General features: G+C 54.6%; 1 protein-coding gene across 1 annotated transcript in view; it reads left to right on the top strand.

The window, feature by feature from the left end:
- The first annotated feature begins 5,152 nt into the window (after positions 1–5,152).
- Positions 5,153–6,000, top strand: part of kcnh6a (potassium voltage-gated channel, subfamily H (eag-related), member 6a) — a 400,900-nt gene continuing 400,052 nt past the window's right edge. The window contains 1 exon segment of the mRNA XM_085966026.1: positions 5,153–5,595. Coding sequence (XP_085822152.1) covers positions 5,520–5,595 — 76 coding nt within the window. The 5' untranslated portion in view covers positions 5,153–5,519.

Here is a 6,000-nt window from a genome sequence, read left to right as displayed (position 1 = left end):
TGTACCTGCCCTGGGAGTGTTTGATGCCGACGCTGGGTGATTGAGATGGAAAGTGTTCCATTCCCCAGCACTATCATCCCTCACCTCATGAGCACAAACAGCACTGGAACAATTTATTTTTAAACATATGTAAGTTTAGACACATTCCACCCCTCCCCCATAAAGCTGTGCAAGTTTGAAAGGAGCCAGTTTGAAGAATTAAAGGGGTGCCATCTTCATGAAGAGTGTTTGGTTTTGGGGACTGACAAGAGCTGTGATGTGCCTCAATAATTCCGAGACTCGAAGGTAGCAGAACAAAACAAGGCTTTTATTAACTTAGAATGAAACACATAAGCGAGAGAGATGTCGTCCTTCTGGAGACTGTGGCTAGACTGAAGCTAGCTTACAAACGGGGCCAGGTATGGGCGGAGCCCTACACACAGCACATTCCAGTATACAATACAGCACATTCCAGTACACAATACAATGAGGTCTGGGGGAAGGGAAATGACACTGAAACCGATCTCAGTCACAGGCAGTGATGAATGGAAATATTTCATCACATTCACCCCTTCTATAGATTTAGTCTGTTCGGGGGTTTGATAGTTCTCTGCGACCGATGTGGCTGTTGCGGTGCCGCGGGTGTCGGCAGGGTGTCCCCGGTAGCCTCCTGGGTCTCTGCCGGGGGTGCCGCCAGGGTTGTTGAAGGGGTAGTTGGTGGGGGTGCCGTTGGTCGGTGTTCTTCCGGGGGTGATGAAAGAGTAGTGGGTGGGTAAGAGTTGCTGTGATCGTCGTTGCCGCTATTGCCGTGGTTGTTGTCGATGCCGGCTGGGGCGACGTCTTTTATGGACACGGTGTCCTCCCTTCCGTCGGCGTGCCGGACATATGCGTATTGGGGGTTGGCGTGGAGTAGGTACACTGGCTCCATGAGAGGGTCCGTCTTGTGGCCCCTCACATGCCTTCGCACGAGTACCGGACCTGGGGTGGAGAGCCATGACGGCATGGATACGCCTGAGGTGGATTTCCGGGGAAAGACAAACATTCGTTCATGAGGCGTGGTATTAGTGGCCGTACACAATAGCGACCGTATCGAATGGAGCACATCCGAGAGGACTTCCTGCCAGCGGGAGATAGGGAGGCCCTTGGTCCTTAGAGCTAGAGTGACTGCTTTCCATACTGTCCCGTTCTCTCGCTCCACTTGGCTGTTACCCCGGGGGTTGTAGCTGGTGGTACGGCTCGTGGCGATCCCCCTGGACAGCATGTACTGGCGTAGCTCTTCACTCATGAAGGACGCCCCCCTATCTGTATGGATGTAGCTCGGCATACCGAACAGGCAGAACAGGCTGTTGAGGCATTTAATGACTGTGGCGCTGGTCATGTCTGGGCAGGGGAAGGCGAATGGGAACCGGGAGTATTCGTCCACAATGTTCAGGAAGTAAACATTGCGGTCGACGGACGGGAGGGGGCCCTTGAAATCTAAGCTGAGCCGCTCAAAGGGCCGTGTAGCTTTGATTAAGTGGGCTCTATCTGGGCGGTAGAACCGAGGCTTGCACTCAGCGCAAGTGCGGCAGTTCCTGGTCAGGGACCGAACTTCCTCAATCGAGTAGGGTAAGTTACGGGACTTTATGAAGTGGAACAGCCGCGTGACCCCTGGGTGGCAGAGGTCGTTGTGGAGGGTCTGTAGCCGATCCCCGGTGGCGCTGGCACACATCCCTCGTGAGAGGGCGTCAGGGGATTCGTTAAGGGCCCCTGGCCGGTAAATGATGTCGTACTCGAAGGTGGAGAGCTCGATCCGCCACCTAAGAATCTTATCATTTTTAATCTTCCCCCTCTGTTTATTATTGAACATAAACGCTACCGACCGCTGGTCGGTAAGTAGGGTGAAGCGTTTGCCGGCTAGGCAGTGGCGCCAGTGGTGCACTGCCTCCACGATGGCTTGGGCCTCCTTTTCCACGGAGGAGTGTCTGATCTCGGGCCCTTGGAGGGTCCTCGAGAAGAAAGCTACGGGCCACCCCGCCTGGTTGAGTGTGGCCGCCAAGGCGAAGTCAGACGCATCACTTTCCACTTGAAATGGAGTGTTCTCGTCCACTGCCTGTAGCGTGGCCCGCTCAGTATCCTGCTTAATGCTTTTGAAGGCGGCATGGGCCTCAGCAGAGAGCGGAAAAGAGGATGCTTTCAAGAGGGGGCGGGCTTTGTCGGAGTAGTTGGGGACCCATTGGGAATAATAAGAAAATAACCCCAGGCACCTTTTCAGGGCTTTGGGAGTGTTGGGCAGGGGCAGCTCCCGTAGGGGGCGCAATCGGTCGGGGTCTGGTCCGATTTCCCCATTCTCCACCACGCTGCCTAGTATGCAGAGGCGCGTGGTGTTGAAAACGCACTTGTCCTCGTTGTAGGTGAGGTTTAGTTTTTGTGCGGTTTCCAGGAACCTCTCAAGGTTCGAGTCGTGATCCTGCTGGTTGTGACCGCAGATGGTGACGTTGTCGAGGTAGGGGAAGGTTGCCTGCAAGTGGTGGTCATCGACCATGCGGTCCATCTCCCTCTGGAAGACCGAGACCCCATTCGTCACCCCAAAGGGGACTCTGAGGAATTGGTAGAGGCGTCCGTTCACCTCGAAGGCGGTGTACGGGCGGTCCTCTGGTCTGATAGGGAGCTGGTGGTACGCTGACTTGAGGTCGATGGTGGAGAACACCCGGTATTGGGCGATTTGGTTCACCATTTCTGATATGCGGGGTAGCGGGTAGGCGTCTAGTAGGGTGTACCTGTTGATCGTTTGACTATAGTCGATCACCATCCGTTTCTTCTCGCTACCCCTTACCACTACCACTTGGGCGCGCCACGGGCTGTTGCTGCGTTCAATAATGCGCTCTTTCAGGAGCCTGTCTACCTCGGTCGCGATAAACCACCTGTCCTCCCAGCTGTACCTCCTGCTTTTGGTCGCTATTGGCCGGCAGCTAGGGGTAAGGTTCGCGAATAGCGAAGGCGGCTTTACCTTCAGGGTAGCCAGACCGCACACTGTGAGGGGTGGCTGGGTCCCACCGAAATTGAGCGTGATGCTTTGGTGGTGGCACTGAAAATCCAGGCCCAAGATCACGCTCGCACATAGGTTCTTCATGATTAATACTTTAAAATTATCATATACAGTTCCGTTAACGCACAATTGTACCGTGCAGTAACCCAGAATGGTCGATGTCTGGGTTTTGTCAGCCATAGAGATGGTACCCTGAGTAGGGACCACCTTTAGGGAGAGTTGTTGTGCCAGTTCTGGGTGGATAAAGCTCTCCGTGCTTCCACTGTCAATTAAGCATTTAACCCGGCACCAGTTTACCTCGATGTCCACCATTGACCTAGATAGCGGGTGCGGCCTGGTCTGGTCCACTGTGACCGATGCCACTGTAGGGCCCTGATCGATACAAGATGGCATCCACGCTGTCTGCTCACAAGATGGCGGACCCCACGAGGTCGGGCAAGATGGCGTCCAAGATGGCCGCTCCCACGGCGCACACGCGGCGGTGGCGGGTTTTCCGGCGGTTGGTTTTCCGGCGGGGTTCCCTCTGCACACCTTCCTGAAGTGCCCCTTCTTACCGCACTTAAAGCAGGTGGTGCCTTTCGCCGGGCACAGGTTTCTGGTGTGCTTTGGCTGCCCGCAGAAGTAGCAGTTGGGTCCCTGACGCGTCGCGGCTGTCGTAGGGCTTCTGGGGGGAGAGCGGGGCCCAGCCGGTGTCGGGCTGTCGGGCGGGGAAGATGCCTTCCAAGATGGCGGCGCCCTCGGTGCACACGTGGCGGCGTGGACGGCGCGGGCTGAAGAGTAGGCGTCCGAGTTTCTCTGGGCCACATCCAGGGATCGCGCGGTGTCCGCAGCCTGTTTCAGGTCCAACCCCGTTTTTCCCAGCAGTCTTTGCCGGATGTAAGTGGAGCTGAGGCCTGTGATGAAGGCATCGCGAACAAGCTCGTCAGTGTACACTGCGGCTTTTACATCTCGGCACTTGCAGTCTTTGCCAAGCATTTTCAGGGTGCTTAGGAACTCCTCCACCGATTCCCCAGGTCGCTGTGCGCGGGTGGCGAGCAGGTGCCTGGCATACACCTCATTCGTAGGCTGCTGGTAATGCGCCTTTAAGATGTCGCAGGCGGCCAGGTACGTCTCGGCGTCTTGGATGAGGGGGGTAAACCTGGTGGCTTACCCAATTCCGCAGAATTCCGAGTCTCATCCTTGCAGCGTCCGTAGCGTCTTTGACGGCTGCGGAATTGTCCAGGAAGAATTCCATACACTCAAACCAGTGTCCGAAGCGTGCTGATGCGTCCGGAGCATGTTGATCCAAATCCAAACGTTCGGGTTTCAGGAGTTGATCCATAGTGTTGAAAATAAGTTAATAAAATTGATGTGCCTCAATAATTCCGAGACTCGAAAGTAGCAGAACAAAACAAGGCTTTTATTAACTTAGAACGAAACACGTAAGCGAGAGAGATGTCGTCCTTCTGGAGACTGGGGCTAGACTGAAGCTAGCTTACAAACGGGGCCAGGTATGGGCGGAGCCCTACACACAGCACATTCCAGTACACAATACAATGAGGTCTGGGGGAAGGGAAATGACACTGAAACCGATCTCAGTCACAGGCAGTGATGAATGGAAATATTTCATCACAAGCTGCACGCTGTGACATGACTCTTCAATGATGCGATGTCCATTTTAAAGTAACTTACGTCACGTTGCATGAAATGTTCCGTCTTATTTTTTTTAGTGCACAGACCCTTTAACTGGCTGTGTGGCCCATTCAAATTTCCGCGCAGGCGCAGTTTCTCCCATTTAAAAGCCGGTGAGCAGCCTGCGCGGGACCTCCAGACCGCTGCGCAGCTGCGCAGCTTAGCGGGAGCGTTGGTTGCATGTTTGCAAATACACAAAAACCAGAGTTGCACCAACATCGTTTCCCCTCATGGACCATTCCCCTTTACGCTGACTGGTGTGACCTCATCCAACATTCATTTATTCGGGATTGGGCATGAGTTTTAGAAGTAATCCACTTGCATTCGTTGTAGAACCGATGCATTGCATCCTCGAGAACCAATGGGAGGAGGGAGAGGCAGGACTGCGATGACGATTTACTGGTGTACAACCCTAAATGTGGGCTATGCAGCACCTGCCTGAGATATCACCATTTCTTGATGCTTCTTCACACAGCTGGGTGGGTGTTGGGGAAATACTTAATGGCCTTTATTTATTCCAGTGCTGTTGACTGGAGCGTGTCTTTGTTTCTTTAAGAAGCAGAGATTCCTTCTCCCGTTCTTGTCCCTCACCCACCCTCTCGCTCTCTCTCTCTCTCTCTCTCTTTGGACTGAGGGTTTTATCATCTTGTATTTGTGGGAGGTGAGAGTTGCAGGGATGATGGAGCTGGGATTTCCCTGGAGCCCGGTGTCTTGGTAACAGCGATCCGTCTGCTGGAGGGCGCGCTGCTCCTGGCTGAGCTCAGACAGGGATGGGAGGTGCAGCAGGAGGCAAGGTGCCTGGTGTGAAGAATTAGCAGCTGATCGAAGACTTCCCGACAAGATGCCGGTTCGCAGGGGCCACGTCGCGCCTCAGAACACTTACCTGGACACCATCATCCGCAAGTTCGAGGTGCAGAGTAAGTGCGAGCTGTTCAAATCTGCTGCTTGTGAGCGCGATGTGAGCGAGTGAACGTGCAAGGCGACGTGGTGCTACAATAAATAAAAAACCAAGTGTGCTGTGCAATCTCCGAGATGGACAAGTAGTGCAAGGGGGCGAGGGGAGAGGGGAGCGGGGGGTGCAGGGTCCGGTGGGGCTCCGGCCAGTGCCGACAGCTCTCTGTGGAAACCGGGCTCCACACAGGGAAACTGACAGGGAAACTGACAGGGAAACTGACAGGGAAACTGACAGGGAAACTGACAGGGAAACTGACGCCAGTGCGGCTGGTGCTGGCTGTGAGGCCGGTGTAGGCGCGCGCACACTCTCACACTCACTCACACTCACACACTCACTCACACTCACACTTACTCACTCACACATATAC

This window comes from Somniosus microcephalus, chromosome 24, assembly GCF_052327205.1.
Source record: "Somniosus microcephalus isolate GS21.2 chromosome 24, FLI_Smic_1.0, whole genome shotgun sequence".
NCBI lineage: Eukaryota > Metazoa > Chordata > Chondrichthyes > Squaliformes > Somniosidae > Somniosus > Somniosus microcephalus.
Note: the sequence above shows the minus strand (reverse complement) of the source record. Positions and strands in the feature narration are given on the sequence as shown.